This window comes from Lepidochelys kempii, chromosome 1 (assembly GCF_965140285.1).
Source record: "Lepidochelys kempii isolate rLepKem1 chromosome 1, rLepKem1.hap1, whole genome shotgun sequence".
Lineage (NCBI taxonomy): Eukaryota > Metazoa > Chordata > Testudines > Cheloniidae > Lepidochelys > Lepidochelys kempii.
The window spans coordinates 310,888,991-310,911,985 of NC_136380.1; the positions used below are offsets into that span (position 1 = coordinate 310,888,991).

General features: G+C 41.0%; 1 protein-coding gene across 1 annotated transcript in view; it reads right to left on the reverse strand.

Moving 5' to 3' along the window:
- Positions 1-13,800: 13,800 nt before the first annotated feature.
- The window catches only part of SLC13A1 (solute carrier family 13 member 1), a 91,704-nt gene continuing 82,509 nt past the window's right edge, over positions 13,801-22,995 (reverse strand). Inside the window, exons 13-16 of the mRNA XM_073341450.2 lie at positions 21,082-21,191; positions 18,737-18,898; positions 17,218-17,355; positions 13,801-17,069 (exon numbers count right to left, since the gene is read on the reverse strand). Of these exons, the coding sequence (XP_073197551.2) occupies positions 16,926-17,069; positions 17,218-17,355; positions 18,737-18,898; positions 21,082-21,191 (554 nt within the window). The 3' untranslated portion in view covers positions 13,801-16,925. The remainder of the gene's footprint in view (positions 17,070-17,217; positions 17,356-18,736; positions 18,899-21,081; positions 21,192-22,995) is intronic.

Consider the following 22,995-nt stretch of genomic DNA (forward strand, 5'->3'; position numbering starts at 1 on the left):
AACCAGTTCAAAACATTTCATTTTGAAATGTTTTGCTTTGAGTTTTTGAAATTAAAATGCCATTTCAAGACAAACTTGGACAACTGAAAAAAAGAAGGTGAAAAACACTCAAAAAGACTGAACTGAAAAAAACAATTAAATTTTTTTTCAGTCAGCTGACAAATATAGTTTTGTGTGTGTGTTTTTTTGATTAGATGAAAATATTTGTTTCAATTTGAATGAACCAGACCATATTTTTTAATTTTCTGTTTGGCCCCTGAACCAAAACCAATTATTTGCTCATGACTTGCCCTATCTCAGCAGCCAAGAATGTATATTAGACATATATGTTACTAACTTCAACAAATGTTTGCAGTGAAGGTTTCAGGCACTTGCCTAAAGGCTTTATAAATCCCAGAAATGTACAATTCTTTCTCCTGGATTTCCTTTTTCCATTACCGACTTGAAGATATTAATTCTAACACTAATAATACTTAGTAACTTTTTCTGTTAGTCTCCAGGATCATCTTACAAGAAAGTGAGTGGGAGTTTTGCCATTGTTACCAGAGGCAGCAGGATCAGATTCAGAGTTGGTACAGATAGATTCCCTCGGCCTTAGTTTTCCTAAAGACTTACAAAGTGAATCAGTGATAGGGTAGAGAAGAGAACCCCATGTTTCCTTGCTCACTGCCTTTCCTCTCCCCACTAGACTGCACAGCCGATAATGGTCTCTCTCTCTCTCTCTTTGGCTGAGTGTGAGCTGGCCAATAATTCAATAAGTAGGTTCTGGAGTTTAATTTATTAATGGGTAACTGAATATTGTTGCATATTTCAATTGCATAGTGTGAGTAGATAATGCCATGACAAATTAAAAAAAATTAAAAAACATCTTTCTCCAGTTTACCAGTCTTCATTACATTCTTATCATTTAGAGCCAACTATTCTTGACTATCACTAAGCAACTCGAAGCATGAAATTGGGGCAGAGATTGCCATTAAATCAGTGTTTGCATTTTATTCTGTTTCTCTTTTTTAAAAAACTGTGGGGAAGGCACTGGAAAATGTCAGTAAAGCAATGCACAAAGACCCTAATACATTTGCTGACCTTTATTCCCAGAGATGGGTTAGTAGTCATTATAATGCTGCAGATGCTCTCTTAAATAATTTAGATGCTGTTGCCTGTCTCTTGGAGACTGTGGACACTTCATCAAGCTCTATTAAAGCTCCCAAAGCAAGCATAAATGTGGAATTCTTCAGAAATAAAATACACAAAATTACCACGTTATTGCATTTTAGGTGGATTACCTTTTAGTTTCTGCTCAGCTATTCAAAGGGCTTCCTCTGTATTCTCTCAGATAAACGTTACAATAAAGAGGTTCATTCTGAAGCAGAAATGCATGAAGCGATAAAAAAACCCTATGTACATATATCTGTGCTTAGTAAACGCATGCTCTTTGTTTTCTTGTCAGCAAAATTCCTCCAGTGCAGATGGCCCAAAGGAAAGGAAGCCAGGTTAGGCAAAGCAACAACCTTAGCCATATGGCCACAATCCATAGAAAGGGAATGGTAAATAAAAACAGAGACCAACTTGTGATTTAGGGTCACATTTTCAAAAGCACCTAATTGATTTGGAAGCCTAATTTCCCACTTCAGAGCCTAAATCCTATTGATTTTCAATTAGGCTTAAGCTTCGAAGGGCTAGATCTACAAAGGGGACTTATGGCTTGTCTACATGGGCAGTTAGTTTGAGGCAAACTGGGTTATGAAGTAGCAGTCATTTGGCACGGACTAACTGTCCACTTAGCCCCAGTGATGCACATGAACCGTTTGTTAATGCACTTTGATCTTGTCCTCATTGAAATGGGACTAATCAAAGAGCATTAACATACTGTTAATGTGTGTCAGCTGGGTCCACATCGACAGTTAGTGCATGCAGGATAGTGCAGGGTAGATTCACATCCCAGCTTGCTGCTAACTAAATGTTTGTGGAGATAAGCCTTTAGACTCAGTGTTGCAATGCTTAAGTAGAAGGGCCCTGCTACGGACTGGAATCCACAGCCCTGAGTTAGGCACCCAACCTCCCTGTACAATGCATGGGGAAAGTTAGGTGCATGAGAATGGGATTCACAGAAACCAGCATGCTGAGTTGGGAGCCACCTAAACTAGTCAGTAGGAAATAATGAGGAGAAGGGTGGAGCTTAGGCTCTGTCCCCCAAAGGGAGTTAGGTAACTCCTTGTGCTGAGGATTCATGGGTATGAATACTCTTCTGGAGTTAGGTGTTCAAGCCAGGTCAGCTCCTTTTCACAGAAAATTGAGAGGCCACCCTTTTACCCCAGTGGTTTGAGGACTCACCCAGGATGTGGGAGACCATGGTTCAAATTCTCCCTCTACCTGATGTGGAGCAGGGACTTGAAGCCAGATTTCCCAGGTGAGTGCCCTAACCACTGGGCTATGTGTATTCTAAGGGGGGGTCACTACCTCTCCTCTTGAAGCTGTTCCATTTTGTATAACATAATTACAAACTTCTTGGAACAGGGCCTGCGGCTTCTAGGTGAGAACATAAACAACTAGGCTATAGAGTCACTCATTCTCTCTCTCCCACTGACTATTTAAGTAAGTATTTATGTCACTTTCTGAAATGGGACTTAGGCTCCGAAGTCATGCGAGACCTTCTGAACATTTTACCCTTTGTTGTTTCTTGATTGCTGAAGGAACAGAAGTTAACTCTGGAGGCTGAATTACTTCATCTCTTCAATGTTTTTTGCACCAGTTCATTGACTTACAAACCTCATCCTGCTCCTCCAAGATTTTCTACCTGCCTTCAGTTCCCATTGACTTCAGCAAAAATGCTTAGGAGTTTGCAGGTCTGCACCCAATGATGCACTAGTACAGATTGTACAGCATCACAGGCCACCCTACTGAAGTTGGGCTAAAATAGATGTCCTCTTGGAGCAGATACTTGATGTACCTTGTCCATTCCACATTCCTTTGTTGAATACAAAGTGACCATTCACATTAGTCATTTGAACACTGATTGCTTTTGTTGGCATAATGACTGCCAGGGAATGTCATAATGAAAGGAGATGTGGCAGCCATATTAACGTTGTGCTGAGCAGGGAAGGAGAGAGTTTAAGGAACACACCTATTCCCCACTTGTTACTTAGGTCCAAGGTTAGAATTGTAACATCCAAATTACTGTTGAAGTCAGTTTTTTGCCACTTGGAGCAATACTTTTTCAACCCCTGCTAATATCAAAAACAAAAATTGTGACAGGTGCTAAATTGTGTAATCAAACACTTTTAAAAGCACAGTCTTTGTGCCAACCCTGCATAAGTGGAACTGGGATATCATGTTATGAGTAGAAGTGTTTGAAAAAGTTTTGTGGGACATTTCTAAACTGTTTCTGGGTTTTGTGAAAGTTTCCTTGACATTCTTATGGCTTTTTAAAATCAAAATTATCTTTAGAATCCTTATCAAACAGTTTCATTTACCAAAAATTGTATTTTTGGTAAACAAAAATGTTCAATAATTTTTATACAAATTTTGATTTTTAAAAAATGGGTAAAAAAAATCACAAACTTTTAGGAAAAATGGAAAATTTCAGTGCTGACAATTTGCACAAAAAATGTGACTTTAAGAAAAAATCTTTTGTCTGCAGAAAAGCCTTTAATGTGAAAAATTTCAAGCCGCTCTAGTTACAGGTGATGACAGAGAGGCCTATAGACTAGAAAGGCTGTACAACAGCTCCACAACCTGGCTCCAGTCTGAAGATTTCACCAACACAGAGCCTGATGTGCATGGAGTTAGTTTTATCCCCAGTGAAAAACAAAAAACACCAAGATTAGGAAAGTGTTGTTTTTTTAGTAATTTATTTAGGATTAATGACTTCGATGAATGGCACCTCTTCCATTTTTTCTTGTTTCTCAATAGATTTGGAAATGAGTTTGGATTTGCTCCCACAGACATTCAGAAATGATGGTTAAAAACTTGTAAGTTTCTCATAGCCCTAAAATTTATTCATTGCCCTTAACAAATGAAATGCTACTTGCCTTACTCACTTGATGTCTCATCCAGGACTGAATGTAGGCAATCCTGGAAACCTAGTCACGTCATAACTCCTCCCAGATAGTACTTTCTTTTTTCTATGTCCTCCTCCTCTCCTGACTTGCTGGGACACAAGCATGGGCCCTCCTTCTTCTCTCCCAGCAGCGGCAACAGGGTTCCTCCTCTCAGGAGCTGCATCAGCAGGCGTCCCCTCTCCCACTTCAGGGATGGCAGCAGGGAATCCGTAGTATTTACCCCCAGCAGCCAGGATGTATTCATTTGGTTGAGTGGAGTGAGCCCACTTCACTCTTCTCCTCCTGCCACACATAGAGCCCTTTGCTGGGGTGGCAGGGACTCCCAGAGCAATGTACATTGTACATTGGAGTTAACACTTCATTGTGATGCATGGGGCTATTCACCGTCCCCCCCACCCGAGCTATTACTGCAGGCTGTCTGCAGACTCAGGCATACATCACATTTCCAAGCTATTCTTTGTAAACACGAGGGCTAGATACTATTCTGTTTTGAAATGAAAGCTTAGATTCCGACGTAATCAAATGACTCCAGAAGTCAGGGCCTTATGTACAGTTCTGTAGTGTCTGTGCCTTAATCCAGCACTGACCTGATCCACTTCCCATTAATGTCAGTTGTAAGACTGCCATAGGTTTCAGTAGAATATAGATCAGGATCTTGAATAGTCTCATGGAAAGGACTTACATCTGGAATGAAATTGGCTTATTGAGACTACTCATGTAAGACAAGTAGGATTTGTTTTATATCTGAGCTTATGTCTAAGTAGTTGAAATCTTCCATTACTTTGTCCATAATCGGTTTCTAGTCTTATTTGTTTCCATCACATACAATGCTTTTCCTTTCCTATGATACTTCCTAGCACTTTACAATATCTGGCAGTGGATAGTACTATTGATTTTTACTTTTCCACTACTGCTAACCACCTGAAGTAAAAAATTTCTAGTAGTTTCCAAATAGGATTAGACATTTATTAATGTGCAGTCTCTCTGGCTGAGATAACATCTGAAGAGCTATCATGATTCTTGGCATAAAATGAACATCAGCTGGAGTCAGGAAACATCTCCTTTCATAGTAATGTATTCTACGGTTATGTACATCCAAGGATATAAGCACAGCTTCTGGTAAAGCAGCTTGTATTGTTCACCTTTGCAGACAAGATCACACACTAGATGGCCCAAGATTCACTATGCGCTTCCCACCTGTCCCAAACTCCCGTGCTGTGCTGGCTTGGGAGAGGATGTAGATAGTATATGGAGGTTTCACATTAAACAGGAGAGGCAGTAGGGTACCTGCCATATGTCCCAGTCATAGCTGTGATGAAGAGACATTCCGCTTCTCTCCAACTTCACATTATGATCCTCACAGAGTTCTGTCAGCGTCATGCACTACATTTCCCCCCCAATGCAGCAATGGTGAAGGAAGCGTAAAACAAGACTTGTGAGTGACGGCCAGTGCAGTTGTCGGGGTAGTGACATTGGCTGCTCTGCTTTGGACTAAAAGGTACTGGATATAAGGCAGTATTGTACAAAGAGCTCCTCACAATTAGCTCTTTCGGGGTCAGTGCTTTCAGTATATTACTGTAGCAAGGCGTGACTCACCGGCGCAGCGCCTCCCACTGCTCATCCTGGGAATTAGCTCTCTAGCCTCCGGAGCGCCCTCTGCAGGCTGGTGTCCTGCTTGCTTCAGGCCCCCCGTGTCCTTCCCGGACCCTGGTGCCCCTCTACATCAGGGTTCTGCCCCTTGCAGTACTCCCACAGTCTGGGTCTCCCCTCCCCGGGGAATCCACACCCTCTATCCCTACCTTGCCTCAGCAGCTACTGCCAGTCCTCATCTAGTTACCGTACACTGGGGCGGACTCCAGTCTGTACCACTCATCATCGGCAAGGAGGGTTTGGGACCTGCTGCCTTTGCCTAACCTTGGGCTGCCCCTCTGCAACTCCAGCACCTGCTTTAGGCCTTCAGCAAGGCCTGCAGGCTGGGGGTTTTCCAGCCTGGAGCTCCCCAGCCCTGCTTCACTCTAGGTACCCTGGTGAGCTCCCAAGCAGCCAGGCCCTTCTCTCTTCACAACTAGAGAGAGACTTTCTGAGCTCCTGGCTTACAGCCTTCTTTAGGGCCAGCTGAGGCCTATTGGGGTGTGGCCCCAGCTGTGGCTGCCTTCCCCATCAGCCTAGCCTTTGGCTCACAGCCCCAGCCCTCTCCCAGGGCTGGCTGTAACCCTTTCTGGAGTGGGTGACTACCCCGCGACAATTACTCATGAAATATTGGAAGGAATCATAAGCCAGTGTTGTGCAAACTATAACTGCTTCCCTGGGACTGTACAATGCAAACAGGAAAGGGTTAACACTTGGTTGGAATGGATGAATGGTTCACAACATGCACACAGCTCCACCTGCTTTTGCAGTACGAACATTGCAAATTATAGTATTTTCTATGCCACCCATTTTCTCCTCCTTTGATACGTTATCATAGCACCTGAACAAAGCACGTGACATCTGAAAAAAGAAAGAGACAAGCATGTGGCTTTTCTAGTGCTATGCAAACCAATCTTTTCAAGTCAATCAAGGATGTCAACAAAAGGGGTCTCAATCTTGTATCTGGATCACTGCCATTTTTAGAGGACAACAAAGCTTCAAACTGCCGGCTTTAGCTTATCAAACCTTTCTAAATGCTTTAAGTGTATGGCAGTAACAAGTAGATTCTTGCAAGATGCTATAGAGGATAAAAGCCAATTATTCAGACAGCTTATTTAGGAGAGCAGGAACTCTTTGCACACACTTTTATATGTAAAAAAGAAAAGGAGGACTAGTGGCACCTTAGAGACTAACAAATTTATTTGATCATAAGCTTTCGTGAGCTACAGCTCACTTCATCGGATGCATTCAGTAGAAAATACAGAGGGGAGATTTTATATACGCAGAGAACAAGAAACAATGGGTGTTACCATACCCACTGTAACAAGAGTGATGAGGTAAGGTGAGCTATTACCAGCAGGTGAGGGGGGAGGGGGAAAAAACCCTTTTGTAGTGTTCAGAGTAACAGCCGTGTTAGTCTGTATTCGCAAAAAGAAAAGGAGTACTAGTGGCACCTTAGAGACGAACCAATTTATTTGAGAATAACCTTTCGTGAGCTACAGCTCACTTGTAGCTCACGAAAGCTTATGCTCAAATAAATTGGTTTGTCTCTAAGGTGCCACTAGTACTCCTTTTCTTTTTCCTTTTGCAGTGATAATCAAGGTGGGCCATTTCCAGCAGTTGACAAGAACATGTGAAGAACAGTAGGGGGAGAAATAACTTGAATTAATATGCAAACTAGATACCATTAACCTGGGTTTGAACAGAGACTGGGAGTGGCTGGGTCATTACACATATTGAATCTATTTCCTTAAGTTAAGTGTCCTCACACCTTCTTGTCAACTGTCTAAATGGGCCATCTTGATTATCAGTACAAAAGTTTTTTTCTCCTGCTGATAATAGCTCATCTTAACTAATTAGCCTCTCACAGTTTGTATGGTAACTTCCAACTTATCTGTATGTATATATCTATCTTACTATATGTTCCATTCTATGCATCCAATGAAGTGGGCTGTAGCCCACGAAAGCTTGTGCTCTAATAAATTTGTTAGTCTCTAAGGTGCCACAAGTACTCGTGTTCTTTTTGTGGATACAGACTAACGAGGCTGCTACTCTGAAAAAAGAAAAGGAGTACCTGTGGCACCTTAGAGAGTAACCAATTTATTTGAGCATAAGTTTTCGGGTAGCTCACGAAAGCTATGCTCAAATAAATTGGTTAGTCTCTAAGGTGCCACAAGTACTCCTGTTCTTATTCCACTACTGCGGATTCAAACAGTTATAAGTATAAGTAGTATAAATATTCCTTGTAAAAAGCCCCCATGAACCTTGGAGATGCCTTGTATACTGAAGAAAGAGTTCCTCAGGGTGATAAATTACTTTGAAACCTGTTTTAAAATCCACCTGTCTTAAGCGATCACCCCACATACTTTACTATAGACTTTTTTTCTTGTCTAAAATTTGTATTCTTATAATAGGAAATTCACTAACCTGGAATCTGTCTCTTGGGTTCAGCGGTGGATTGACTGTTTAGGGGTATGTATATTAAGCTACTTATATAGACAAGCCCTCTAAAGCGATTCAGAACTGGGCCCAGATATAGTAGTTCCTAAGAGACCAGGTGAACTGACTTGGACTTCCATGCACCCATGGCACAGAGTGGGCTTAATCCAGGAGCTGCCACCCAAACCAATGTCTGCTGAAGTCTCTGGAAAGATTCTCCCTGACTTTAGTGGGCACTGGAAAGGTACCCAGTGTACCGGAGATTGCATTTCATGTAGATATATGGATTGCTTTAACCTTTTATACTGAACCCCCGACTGCAGATGATGGAAAAGCGTTCCATCTTTATTTCACCTCTCAACAAGATGCCTAGTAGAAAGACAAGTGTTTCAGCTACAAGTGACTTTATATATATTTTAAAAACTTTTTTTGTTAAGTATTTACATTTCACTAACAATAAAAATATGAGTACTTCAGCATTTGCGTCTGAAAGTATTTTATAAGCTAAGCAGGGCTTTTGTTGTTGTTAAATACCTATAATTTATTCCCTAATGAGATTTCCTTTAGCTTTATCCATGATGGTCCTTTCCTGCATTGATTCTGAAATATTATGACAATAGAAGGTATTTTAAATTCTCAGTCACCTTTGTCAAAAGACTGCCTTCCTTCACAGATCAGGACCCATTAAATGAACACTTAACATAGGTTTCTCTGTACAACATTTGGCAAATATTACTTTTACAAGTAAGATTTAACCATGTGAAGGTATAGCACTGTCATACAGTAATTGTACATTACACAGGTAAACTGAAAACATACAATAACTTCCAAGAACAGTGGGGGAAAAGATAGCACTAAAAAGCAATTCTATGTATATTGGTCAAAAAGAGACTAAATATTTAGTCAACTTTACACACACAGGTGGATAATTTATTGTGGTATTTCCCTCAATCATTAATATTGTATGATTTTCCTGATGCTTCAGTACTTTGGGGCTTCTTAGTGCTGCTCCAACGGCACAAAGAAGCTCCAAACCTGGCAGATCTGGCCACTGAAGGATTTCCCCTACATGGGGGAATTCTTCTGTGGTCTAGAGCTGCTATAGTGATTGCTACACTCTCTACTCCTGGCTACTAGTGCAAGAGGGTGGAAAAGGAAACACGAGGGTGGTGAGAGACCATGCACTCCAGCTGTCACCAACTGTTGTAATGGTATCCAGGGGCCGTTGGCAATTGGGCATAAGTTGCAGCAGCCTTCAGACTGTTGTACTTGACACTAGGGTCAGCTTGGCATTTGGATTCTCAAAAGACTGAGGGAACATAAAGGTGGTTTTGCACCCTCTCTCTGTTTTGAGCCACTGTGCTGAGTGCTCCTTAGCTGCAGCTCAGGGTATGCATTAGGTGGGTGTGCAGGCAAGATGAGCTGAAGTTCCTTGAAGTATTTGATTTGTATTTTCTGATCATTTGAACACATACCTCCAAGAAATAAAGTGAGGGAAGGATAAATTAAATACTGAACATCAATAAAAATAGCAAAACAAAGGCCTGACCCTACGCCTATTGAAGTAAAAAGCAAAATTCCCACTGAATTCCTCAGGTGTAGGATTGGGGCCACTAGTAAATAGTAATTATATTACATATCCTAAATGTTACTTATTTGCTAAAACATTCTACTTATACACATTAATGGAAAACGAAAACACATTCATTTTTATATTCATTTATGCCTGAAGCATTAAAAATATTTAATATATTCATCATATTGGTCAATTGTTAAGAATAATTTTGACCATTTGCCAAACCGTATACATCCTCTGGATAAAGCCATAAATAACTAATGCACAAGTGACAAATAAAGAGGACATTTTCCTTTGGCAATTGGAATAGTGCCCCATGCAGCCTGTCAGAGATGAATCAACCCAACCTGTGGAGCCTAACATTTTGTATTTCTATTTTCCCTCTATTCTTAACCCTTTAGAACCAATACTTTGTGGTTAACATTATCAGTTCTACATCTGCAAACTATCCAGTTTCTTTTCCAAATGTTAGATTAGAGGGAGGCGTAGTCCAGATTGCTAGGATAATCCTAATTATGCTTCTCTATTGTTACTGAGGTTTTGGTTTTAGTGTAAAACATTTTTGAATTTCCATGCATTTAAGCATGTGTCATTTTAACTGACAACTAACTATCATGATGATATGAAGCTCATGGCAGACTATTGGCCTGCAGCCAAGATTTTCCAAGACAGTTTCTAGTGTATTTCATCTGCATAATGCAAGTGCAAGCCACAAGTTAAATGTTTTCCTCAATGGCCAATACCTGCAGCATGATCCAAACCTGGTTTACCTCAGTGTGACATTGATCATTAATGGACCACAACCACTTGAGACAGATGGTAGCCAAAGTCAGCACTTGGAATAACCTGCTCAGAAAATTGGTCAGTTCAATCTGGAGTGTGAGCACCTGGACCAGTGGTTTTCAACCTATTTACCTTTATGGACCACATAGGCAGCTCTCTCTGTGTTATGTGGGTTGCATCCACACAATACATATACTACATGTATGGCCCTGAGGATGTCACATGGACTGCAGCTGTGTGGTGTTTGGGCTGCAAGCAGCCCTCGGGTTGAGAACCACTGGCCTGGATGCTTAGAACACCAGCCCTTGCTCCCTGCTATTCAACAGCAGAGTACTGTGCTCCTGTCTGGTGTTGCTTGCCTCACACAAGACTGGCTGAGATAAAGCTTAACAAAGCTATGCATATTGTTACCAGGACTTTACAGACAATGCTGCCATTGCAATGGCTACTGATCCTTAATAACACAGCACTGTCCCATATTCGCCATGAGAAGGCCTCTGTTATTCTGCTGGCCAAGATCCATGAGAATAGCGACCTGCCTTTATAGGCAGACCTTTTTAACCACCCACCAACTTGCCTGTCTTCTAGATGCCTTTATGGTCATTTATGCCACCACATGACAGGACAGTGGAATGTGCTTGGCTCAACGAGCTATCAGCGATGAGTGTTGTTAATCACTCTCTCATCGTTTAGTTGCAGATTGGTCCTGCTTTGAGCAGAGGGTTGGACTAGATGACCTCCTGAGGTCCCTTCAAACCCTGATATTTTATGATTCTATGATCATTGACCCAACTATCTGTCTACAGGTGCCTTGGTAGATCAAAACCTTGTGGTCATCTCTGACCTGGTTTCGAACAGGACAGGGCAACTGTGCAGCCAATCTCTTTAAATGGGGTTTTTCTAATGACTCACGATGCAGCTGTGGTCAATTTCAGACTATGTTGCATATCCTTGAGGAGTGCCCACTGACTTATTTCAACAGCGGGCTACCAGTGCTCCACCTAGCTGATGATGACGCCATCAAATGGCTGGGCACATTGCGCATATGCTGATATATTTTAACTGAAATATTCTTTAAAAGATTTTTCAAAAAAACGTTAATGTTATGTCTGAAAGTTAACAAAGCTGGTTTGTCTGCTAATTTCCTTAGTTTTTTAAAAAAAGTTTAACAGTGGTTCAGTCACAGGAATCCCACATTCACTCAACCACCCACTCCTTTACTCATGAAAGGATAACATTCTTTTAATGAAAATTGTGCTCATTTTAGCTGTCACTACTGTCATGTGATACAATAATTAAAATATTGATAAGAATAAAAATCAACCCACTCACAGCATTGCATTTCATTTTGAAAATAGTGCTAAAGGCGTTGGCGGCTGTGATTGCAGAGCCATTGGCCATTATCTTTGAAAACTCATGGCAATCGGGCGAAGTCCCGGACGACTGGAAAAAGGCTAATGTTGTGCCCATCTTTAAAAAAGGGAAGAAGGAGGATTCTGGGAACTACAGGGCAGTCAGCCTCACCTCAGTCCCCGGAAAAATCATGGAGCAGGTCCTCAAGGAATCAATTCTGAAGCACTTAGAGGAGAGGAAAGTGATCAGGAACAGTCAACATGGATTCACCAAGGGAAGGTCATGCCTGACTAATCTAATCACCTTCTATGATGAGATTACTGGTTCTGTGGATGAAGGGAAAGCAGTGGATGTATTGTTTCTTGACTTTAGCAAAGCTTTTGACATGGTCTCCCACAGTATTCTTGTCAGCAAGTTAAAGAAGTATGGGCTGGATGAATGCACTATAAGGTGGGTAGAAAGTTGGCTAGATTGTTGGGCTCAACAGGTAGTGATCAATGGCTCCATGTCTAGATGGCAGCCGGTATCAAGTGGAGTGCCCCAAGGGTCAGTCCTGGGTCCGGTTTTGTTCAATATCTTCATAAATGATCTGGAGGATGGTGTGGATTGCACTCTCAGTAAATTTGCAGATGATACTAAACTAGGAGGAGTGGTAGATACGGTGGCAGGTAGGGATAGGATACAGAGGGATCTAGACAAATTGGAGAATTGGGCCAAAAGAAATTTGATGAGGTTCAACAAGGATAAGTGCATGGTCCTGCACTTAGGACGGAAGAATCCAATGCACCGCTACAGACTAGGGACCGAATGGCTAGGCAGCAGTTCTGCGGAAAAGGACCTAGGGGTAACAGTGGACGAGAAGCTGGATATGAGTCAACAGTGTGCCCTTGTTGCCAGGAAGGCCAATGGCATTTTGGGATGTATAAGTAGGGGCATAGCCAGCAGATCGAGGGACGTGATCATTCCCCTCTATTCGACATTGGTGAGGCCTCACCTGGAGTACTGTGTGCAGTTTTGGGCCCCACACTACAAGAAGGATGTGGAAAAATTGGAGAGAGTCCAGCGAAGGGTAACAAAAATGATTAGGGGTCTGGAACACATGACTTATGAGGAGAGGCTGAGGGAACTGGGATTGTTTAGTCTGCAGAAGAGAAGAATAAGGGGGGGATTTGATAGCTGCTTTCAGCTACCTGAGCGGTGGTTCCAAAGAGGATGGTTCTAGACTATTCTCAGTGGTAGAAGAGGACAGGACAAGGAGTCTCAAGTTGCAGTGGGGGAGGTTTAGGTTGGATATTAGGAAAAACTTTTTCACTAGGAGGGTGGTGAAACACTGGAATGCGTTACCTAGGGAGGTGGTAGAATCTCCTTCCTTAGAAGTTTTTAAGGTCAGGCTTGACAAAAGCCCTGACTGGGATGATTTAATTGGGGATTGGTACTGCTTTGAGCAGGGGGTTGGCCTAGATGACCTCCTGAGGTCCCTTCCAACCCTGATAGTCTATGATTCTATGAAAATTTATAGCAAATATTACTATTTTTATAAGTTTAAATTAGGACTATATTTTGTAATACACCCAATACCTCCTCCATATCATCCAAAGTATGATATTCCCTTATGGTTAGTGATCATGTAGAGAAATACCTTATATTAAATAAGTTTGGCAGAATTTGATTTTTTTTTATAATTTTGACAAAATCTATTAATTTGTAAGCATTTTTTTTCAATTTAAATTTTCAGTTGCTCAAAATTATGGGTTAAGTTTTTGTAATGTTTATTTAAATTTTCCCACCTGCAGGAAATTTTAGGGGGATCAGAAAATAGGGGGGGGGGTCAGACATTTAATGAAATTAGACACTGAGATTCAAAAAGTTAAAGCTTTATAACCATTAACACACAAATTGTTGACATCACATGACAAAATATACAAGGTAAATATCTTTAAATCAAACAAATAAGTTCTCAAGCAGCATTTTTGTTACTTTGCTATCAGTAAATTTCAATCATCATTGATGGAAATATTTTTTCTTCAGTTTGTGTGTGTACAGTGAAATCGATATTTACTGACATTTGCCAGTAAAAATCTAATCCTTCCAAGCCTAATCATAAAGAACATGAACTCTCTGAAGGCCCTTTCAGGCCAGAATCAGAACATGGTAGAGTAGGAGGAATGCATGTCAGGAGGCATTGGGAAGTGTCCTCTGCAACACACTTTAAAATATCCAAAAATAGAACAAATCACTGCAGTTTATATTTTCTGTACAACTCTCACTTCTCCCTCCTGCCCCCTGCAAACTATTCACTTCAAGTGCAATCTGTTCATAAAAAATAACTTTTAAGAGTACATCCTTTCCTGAAATGTTTAAACTTGTCTCCAGTTTACTTGGATGCTTTTTTTATGCTGTCAATGGGATCATTAAAAGCCTCTAAATAAAACAGCAGTAAAGCTAACTGACAGTTCTACTGTACAAACTAAACCTCAGTTTTATAATGAAACAGTTGTATTAACTGTTAAGGGGCTGGCAAAATATAACTAGTCAGCATTTTCTTTAATAAAGATGGGGAGAATACAGGTACCCGAGCATGCAAGCTCCAGGAGCTCCATTCTGATTCGATAATTGCTTGCTGGGACTAAAACTCAGTGGGCCACAATGCCATATTCAAGATGACAATTTCAATCAGTGCTGCTGTATCAACATTACAACACTGGGTTGTAAGCAATAAGCAAATTGCCTTGGTTGGGCAATATTTAGATGCCCCAGAAATAAGACAATAGATATCCTTGGGATTGCAAAGACTGGATAACTAAGGATATCACATTCATTGTGGCAAAGGCACAAGAGGTTTGCTTACTTCATGTTTTCCATAGCAGAAGAAAATATGTCCTCTTTCTTCAAACTTGCCAAGAAAATATCTTTGTAAAATTTTGCTCCCTGGGATTGCCTGAAGAGACACCAATCTTATTTTTGTGAGGTTCCCCAGGGGGAAAACACTCCTATCGTCCCTTCCCACTAGGGTTTACACTGTTTGTAAGGCAGCCACAAAGGTGGACCTGATCTCAGGCATGCAGACTTGAGTCTAACACTTGGATGATGGTACACATAACTCAGTAACTACTGTAAGAGGAGAATGTCATAGCTCTTAATCTGCAAAACACACTATAACAATGTAAATTATCTCTAAACAGCTTTTAACTGTAAACTTCCTCTTCAATCACATGGGCTTTTTTAAGGTTTCTAACATTAATACAGTCTAGGAAGCTTAAAATTATACCTATCCCGAAGGGGATATTAACTTGTTAAAGAGAGTTGAATTTTAACTCTCCAGGACTATATACTGTGTATTAATCTAAAGAATGCATCTATTGTTTTGACAGGTACTGAGCAGAGAATTATTCTGATAGGGTTTATTCTTCACTCTTATAGGCTCCAATTCAGGAGAGCATCTCTATCTAGGACAACTCTAACGTATGTCCTTAACTTTAAGCAAATGCTTAAGTCATGATGACCCTGAGCTCCAGCAGTTGCCGGCCCTGGGTACAGATCCCCAGTGCGACAGCAGGTGCAGACCCCAAGTGCCAGTTCCAAACCTGCTGGCAGTCAAACCCTGGCTGTGCGCTCTGACCCCCAGCCCTGGCTGCTGACCCCTGCACTGCTCCTGGACGTCGATCCTGGGTTCCGGCAGGTGCTGGCCATGGCGACCGATCCCCAGCCCCTAGTGCAAATCCCCAGCCCTGGTCACGCAGCAGCAGACACCAACCCCAGGCTCTGGCAGGTGCTGGCCCTAGATATCAACCTCCAGTCCCCATTGCACAGCAGCTGGCTCCAGTGGGTGTTGGCCCAGGACACTGACTCCTAGCCCCCTCTGTGCAGCAGTGGGCACGGACCCCAAACGCTGACCCTGGGTGCCGACCCACAGCCCTGGTCGCACAGCAGCAGGTGCCAACCCCCAGCTGCATGGCAGTGGGTGCTAATCCCTGGCCCTGGGCGCCAATCCCTGGCCCTAGCCATGCAACTGCGAGCAATGACCCTGGGCTCCAGTGGGTGCTGGGCCAGGGCACTGACCCCCAGCCCCAGGTGCTGACCCACACCTCCAACCACGCGGTGGTGGGGCCCCCCCATCCATCGCCACTGGCCTCTGCTGCCTCATCCCCCAGCCCTCCATCCAGGTCTTAACTTGCCAGGACTTTCTGTGAAAAGTGATATTAACAAACACACAAATATCACTTTACACAGCATTATTTTTATTGAGTCTGAAAAAAAAATCCTACGTAAATAAATTGCATGATCTGGATGTGTATACATGCATATTTATTTGTTTTTCCTAAAATTAATTAAGTATTTTAGGGAAAAGTGTCAGTGTGGCCACCAGCAAGAGTTGCAGCCACCAGCTGCACTCTGAGGCCACCAAAAAATATGTTGTGAGAACCCCTGGCTTAAGTGCAGTCCTGGACAGGGATAGATTTAAATAAATGCTTCATTGCTTTCCAGAACTGGGGTCTGAATGATTCTCCTTGCAGATAGTGAGGGGATGGCCAGAGAAACATTGACAGAAAAGCGGGTAGTATAAATGCCCAGGCAGCTCTCCACGGGTTGTACTTTTCCTACAAGATCAGATGTATGGACAGGGCCGTGAATGGATTGTTCAGACAATCCCCAACCTGACCTTTCATTTGTAATCATCATCATCAAAAATTTTATGACTTGGAAAAAAATATACAGTGTGTTCTACAGACCAGCAGCAAATGTTCCTACAACATTTAAAATGTTAAAATAGATAGCTCCTGTTATTTTATGACCCCAAGAACAGGGCCAATTTGGCAATTATAAATAATGTGCACATTTATAGATGGTACTCGACAACATGTACAAGTAAAATCTGAATAAGATGACCTGGATAAGAAACACATTGAAGCTTGATGGTGCTTGCAAGGTCCATATTTGGATAACATTATTCCTGATTAGGATCAGCAGATCATCAGTCCCTGGGACTGGGAAATATAGATCACTATCATTATTGTGGTGTATTTTGCATTACTACTAACTCACCAAATAATAGTAAAAAACCCCACAAAAACCTTGCCAGACAGTTTTTACGGCCCTGTGTTATTCACAGTGGAAAGATCTGGTGCCCAACTTGGATATGTGTGAAGATCTAACAGGGGCACTGCCCATGTTGTGACTGCAAGCATAACTACAGCAACTCCGATGACATTAACACCCAAACCAGCCTTCACCTAGAGTAATAATAAAAATCAAAAGTTGGTATCAGGAAAACTAAGCACTTTTGAAGAAAATTTCCAAAATGGCAAAATCAGACAGCAGCATTAGTGTGATTATCAGAGAGCAACACTGGATGTTATGGAATTTTTGTTAATAACTCACCATTTCAATAACGTTCAAATGACCATATGAAAATACAATGGCATTGGGTGGATTTGCTACCGGAAGCAGGAATGCAAATGAAGTACACAGTGTAGCAGGTATCAAAATATAAAGTGGATTCACATGAATAGCTTCAGCCTGCCAGATGGTAAAGATAATGAGAAATAACAGATTTCCAGGGACACGTACCTACAAATACTTACTTGCTACAATAATACAAGTGCATGAATGAACTGAATAACTTGTTCAAATACAAAGGAACAATCTTCTAAAGAACAACTTATTTGTTTATATTGTGTAACAAAATATTATAATTGCAGCATGATTATATTATAATACTTCTTGTAATTATAATTAAACATTAGCATAGAAAATACACAGTGTTTTATGAACCACAGACTAAAACAAGGGCCCCTGCATCAGAGTGTTTGCATTCTAGCAGATACAATGCAACAGTTGCAGGAAGAGCTTTGAAAGAGAGCGTGATGAACTTGAATTTGAATGTGGTAAAAGACAGGAAGCTAGTGAAGGGATTCAGGAAGTTAAGTAACGTGACTGGGGCAGTGGGAGAAGAAGATAATTATAGAGGATGGGGGAGCCAGGCAAGATGAGAAGAGGGGGAGCTGAACATAGTAGGTTACATAGGAGGAGGAAGAGTAGAGAACAGAGAGGGTGCAGATGGTAAAAGGAAGGAGAGGATGAACTTTATGCCATTCCCCCAGTACTTGATCAGGAGGACAGTGATTGACAGTGGGAGAAGTGATTGAGGAAGTGGGAAATACATATTCAGGAACTCTCAGTTGGCTTACTACTGTTTTTCAGATTGAACTTGTCAAAGATTTTGACTTTTGATTTTTCAACAAAACGTTTTCTCAAAAATTTCAATTGTGATAGAACCCTCTTCCAGAAATTTTCTTTGAAACGCTTCCTTTTTAAAAAACAAGATATAGAGATTGTTGGGGATTTTTTGATTTCAAAGCATTCAAAAGTCCATCAAAATTTTGAAAAAAAATTAAAAATCATGTTTTTTGTTTGTTTTAACTATTTCTTTGACCAGCTCAGTTTTTACACTGATGGCACCCATGCTTTGAAAGTCTATTATATATCATTGTCACTGTTTCTTGGGGTAGTCTCTTGAGGGGTCTCAGCTTCTCCTGACTGACCACCTTACTTTGTTTCTCAGTCAGGTCAGTTCCTGGACCCTCACCTTCAATTAGGTCTACCAGTCCCTCAATTTTAGGCCTTATAGTCTCCTTACCTTTTCTTGAAGGCAGCCTGGCACAGGACTGTCACCCCTTTGCTAACCCAGGACTTTCTACCTCCCCTTCTGGCTCTGTACTCTCCCCTTTATAGCAGGCTTTGTTTTCTCTACTGGTTGCAGCTGTGGGTGCCTGCTTCCATTATTGGCAGCTGCATGGTGTGTGTGTGAGTTTATAGACACATTACAATTATATAGTGTATTTTTCTTGCATAGAGCAAGGAACATGAAGGTTAAAACAGACCTAGATAGGGTACTCACCAAAGGTGCTAATATAGGCAAGAATATAGTGATGGTAGCTGGATTGCTGGCCACTTCTGTTACTGAGGTGACAATCAGACACGATATTAGGATGATCAACCAAATTGGTAATGATCCCAGAGGGGTTATTTTACTTCCTATCCAAGCTGATAGTTTTGAAACCTGAATAAGGAATAGGATATTATTATGACACAACAATTATTGAATGAAAAATGTAACCAACACAGTATTAATGAAGTTTATTCACTTATTAATATGTGGCATATTTGTATAGTTAGAGATAACAGATTATAAAATATACTTCATCCTACCATGTGTTTTTATTGCAGTGCTCTCATATCAAGACATTGGCTTATGAGAAGAAATGAGAAACTATACTGCAATGTTTATACCTCACAGATGTTTACAGAGACAACCTCAAATGTTTTTAGTCTGCTCAAAAAAGAACTAGATAAATTCATGGAGTATAGGTCACTCAATGGTTATTAGCCAGGATGAGCAGGGATGGTGTCCCTAGCCCCTGTTTGCTAGAAGCTGGGAATGGGTAACAGGGGATGGATCACTTGATGATTACCTGTTCTGTTCATTCCCTCTGGGACACCTGGCATTGGCTGCTGTTGGAAGACAGGATACTGGGCTAGATGGACCTCGGGTTTGACCCAGTATGGCCGTTCTTATGTTCCTGGACAAGCTCTAGGACCAAATCCCGCTCCCCTTAGTTATGGGATAAATCAGTGCTGCTCTACATGGGAGCTCCACCCATGCAGAATAAAGATGGGAGAATTTTTTTGGCAAATAGTTTATTCACTGAAAAATGCAGTTTTGGGCAACCCGACACTATCTGTGAATTTGTGTTTTCACTGTATAGTTTCAACTGAGAAACCTTTCAGTTTTTTGGGCTGGAGTCAGAGCTCTCATAACTTTTAGCCTGGTGGTTGGGGCACTCACTCAGGCTTTAGGTGACCCAGGTTCAGTTCTCCTCTCTACCTGATGTTGAGAAGAATTTAAACTCAGCTCTAGCCTATACTATAGGGAGACTGCCTTAGCCACTGAGCTATACTGGGATGGGTACCTCTCAATCTCTCCTGTTGAAGCTGTTCTATTATGTATAATTAATTAACTAACCAGTGGAGTAGGGCTTGAACTTGGGCCTCTCTCATCCAAAATGAGTACCCTAACAGCCACAGAGTCTGTCTCACTCACAGTTTCTTGCCAAACCTTGGATGTGGGAGACCAAAATTCAAATCTTCTTTCTGGAGTCATGTTATTTGTTTGTATAGTTTGTAGTACAATGGGAAGATGTACTAAATCCCTCTTTGGATCCCTAATGGCTACCACAGTAACAACAACAAGTAATACAAATCTGCGACAGGATTAAAAGATTTTGAAATGACTTCACTGACCAAAATATTTGTATTTTTTCTCCAGTTCATTGCTTGCCTTTAGATTTTTTTCCCTCAACAGCAGAAAAATACAACTGTTCAGATAACAAAGGTTTTGGATTAACTGGGAGTCATTTATATACAGTGAAATTCAGCAAGTAAGTCTTTATGTCAAACTTCTGTGCACAAAGACTTAGATGTTACTAGCTTCATGCATATAATTTATGAAGTCTGTTAATTGAGGCTTGACTCTGTTTTTTTTAGTGTCCTATCTGAATATTCTTGAATCTTCTCTGCATTTCCATGTTTCAGGTTTAATCGTTAGCAAGATACACTGGTAAAATGACATCATAACCTTGAATAACCTCAATAACAGACTTAAAAGTGGCAATTCTTCAAAAAAACCCTTCAAAAACAGACTCCAGTGAGAAACTGCAGAACAGGAATTAATTTGCAAACTGGACACCATCAAATTAGGCCTGAATAAAGACTGGGAGTGGATGGGTCACTACAAAAACTAATTTCCCCCTGATGATAGTCACACCTTCTTGTCAACTGTTTGAAATGGTCCACCTTGATTACACTGGCCTCATTAGCACGAGAAAAGTGATTTCCACCCCTTCTTGTCAACTGTTGAGAATAGCCCACCTCCACCTTAATTGAATTGACCTGTTAGTACTGACCCGCCACTTGGTAAGGCAACTCCCATCTTTTCATATGCTGTGTATTTATACCTCCCTACTGTGTTTTCCACTCCATGCATCTGATGAGGTGGGTGTTAGCCCATGAAAGCTTATGCCCAAATAAATTTGTTAGTCTCTAAGGTGCCACAAGGACTTCTCGTTGTTTTTGCTGATACAGACTAACACAGCTATCACTCTGAAACTTGAATATGCCATTAGTCTGTGTTTGTCTTGGCACAGGTCATGTTAATTGTTCAGAATCTTGTAGAAATTGCATTACCTCACAGCCCTCTGCCAGTGCAAAACCTCCACCAACAAGAATCATTATCTCCCAGGGCATGCATGACTGAAATTCCTTCCAAGTAATCAGCGGAGTGTAATCAAAAACAGCTAGGGGAAAAAAAGTTTTTAAAAGACCTCTTGATACAGCTTTTCTCCAGATACACAAGTGAAATATTTAAAGACTAATCTTTATCATCAAATTAGGAAGGCTTTTCTTCTGATCATCTTGAACTTTCTGGGGCAGACCCTTTGCAGCTGTGAATTGTCATTACGCCATTGACTTCAGTGGAGCCATGATACTTTACACCAGCTGAGAGGCTGCCCCCTTATGAAAGATAGCTATTGATGAGACTAATGCAGCAAGATGGCTACTCTATTTAAACAGATTGCAGTGTAAATTCTGGGCTTCACTGAGACACATTTAAGGTCTGATCTTGTATTCCTTGTTCATCTAAAAAATCTACTGATATAGTAGGAGTTTTGAGTACATACAGAATTTAAACTCAGGTCATATTCTAATCTAGGTAAATTACTTTCTAAAACAGAAGAAGGGAATGAAAATAGACTCATTCACCATTTTATATTTTCCTAAGGTTAATCTAAATAACAGCTGAAAATATTTTGTTAAAAAACAAACTTTAGTGTCTAATCCAAAGCCCACTGAAGTCAATGGAAAGCTTTCCACTGAATTCAATGGGCTTTGGATCACTAAGAGTGATCCTACTTAGAGTGAACTTCTGCTGCCCTTACACTGAGTCTGTTCTTACTCTGCAAGTATTATCACTTGATTTCCTTGGCAAGGAATTAATTTTCTGCTAAGGTACTACTCATTGTGATGGTGGCAGAATTAGTCCCCTAGTGAGAAAAGAAAACCCCCCCGCAAACCAATAACACTCCCACAAAAAAATCCCCCACTTTTTACCTAGGAAAAAGTATATATATACAATTCTGATTCTCATTTACGCTACAGAGACTTTACACAACTCTACCAGTGTAAGTGAGCCTTAAAGCAAGTGTAAATTTCAAGGCCCCTTTCCAATATGTCCTTTTAAAAACCTCTTTCCACTGCCAAAGCTATGTAAAGCCACCTTATTGTAAATGAGAATCCGGCCCATATATGCACATATCAGTGAACCCTTTTTATGAACACATGTAGCTAGTTTATGTACCATAGCAACAATAATATGTAAAGTAACATTCAGTGTTACATGGAGTTAATCTGGATTTACATGAGTGAAACTGAACAAAATCTGGCCCAAAGAATTTTAACAATCAAATGTACTTCTCGCCACTTATCCAGCTATTTTTAATTTGTTCTATTTGGTTTTCACTCGCTTTGGACACTGAAATGAAGCTCAGTATCACTTTCTCTTCATAGGTCAATTTTGCTTTCTGAAGGTTTGTCATCATTACCAGGGAGATTGACACTGCTGCAATCGATGCAATGGGTGTCAATTTAGCAGGTCTAGTGAAGACATGCTAAATCAACGGCAGAGCGCTCTCCGGTCAACTCTGGTACTCCAGCTCCTCGAGAAGAATAAGGGAAGTCGACCAGAGAGGGTCTCCCGTTGATGCAGTGCAGTGAAGACTCCGAGGTAAGTCAACCTACACTACGTCGACTCCAGATACGTTATTCACATAGATGGAGTAGCGTAATTTAGGCTGAATTACCCCAGTAGTGAAGACAAGCCCTAGATCTCAGGAGTTAACTCAGTGCTCTTGTGTTATGGTTTCTAGCACTGCAGGGGGAAGTTTAAATGGGAACAAAAACTATTTGAATTGATATCATGAACATTTTTCTATTTCTATCAAGTTTTTCTAACAACTCCCACCCTCTATACACTTTTCTTTTTATTTAACAAAATCTGTACCTGTTGGGCTTAAATACCTGATAGATTTCCTAGACCAAACA